The sequence below is a fragment of the Antrostomus carolinensis genome, unplaced genomic scaffold (assembly GCF_000700745.2).
Source record: "Antrostomus carolinensis isolate BGI_N321 unplaced genomic scaffold, ASM70074v2 scaffold31209, whole genome shotgun sequence".
Taxonomy (NCBI): domain Eukaryota; kingdom Metazoa; phylum Chordata; class Aves; order Caprimulgiformes; family Caprimulgidae; genus Antrostomus; species Antrostomus carolinensis.
Genome location: NW_010336926.1, coordinates 436 through 732, shown reverse-complemented (window position 1 = coordinate 732; position 297 = coordinate 436). Strand labels below are relative to the sequence as shown.

Below are 297 nucleotides of genomic sequence, written 5' to 3'. Positions count from 1 at the left end.
TTCCACTTACATGATCTCCTTCCTCCTACAGTGAATACCTGGTGGCGTAACGTCGATAGCAAGGATCAGCCCCAAGTTGATGATCTGGGTGGTTGATTTGATGCATTTGCACCTCATGTTGGTCAGCAGGCTCTCCAGGGACAGACCTGCACCCGAGAGCAGCCCACACCCAGGTCTCGGCCCCACTCCCACTGCCATCCCCATGCCACCATCCCATCCCCAGCACCCACAGGGACGTTTGCAGGGACAAGCCGGCGTTACTGCAGTTTGTAGTAGCGAGCAGCGAGGCTGAAGCAA

At 56.9% G+C, this 297-nt stretch overlaps 1 protein-coding gene across 1 annotated transcript in view; it reads right to left on the bottom strand.

Annotated features, from left to right (window-relative positions):
- The window catches only part of LOC114818894 (interleukin-8), a gene marked incomplete at its 5' end in the record, with an annotated part of 1925 nt that overhangs the window by 1198 nt on the left and 430 nt on the right, over positions 1-297 (bottom strand). Inside the window, one exon of the mRNA XM_029086755.1 lies at positions 11-146. Coding sequence (XP_028942588.1) covers positions 11-146 — 136 coding nt within the window. The remainder of the gene's footprint in view (positions 1-10; positions 147-297) is intronic.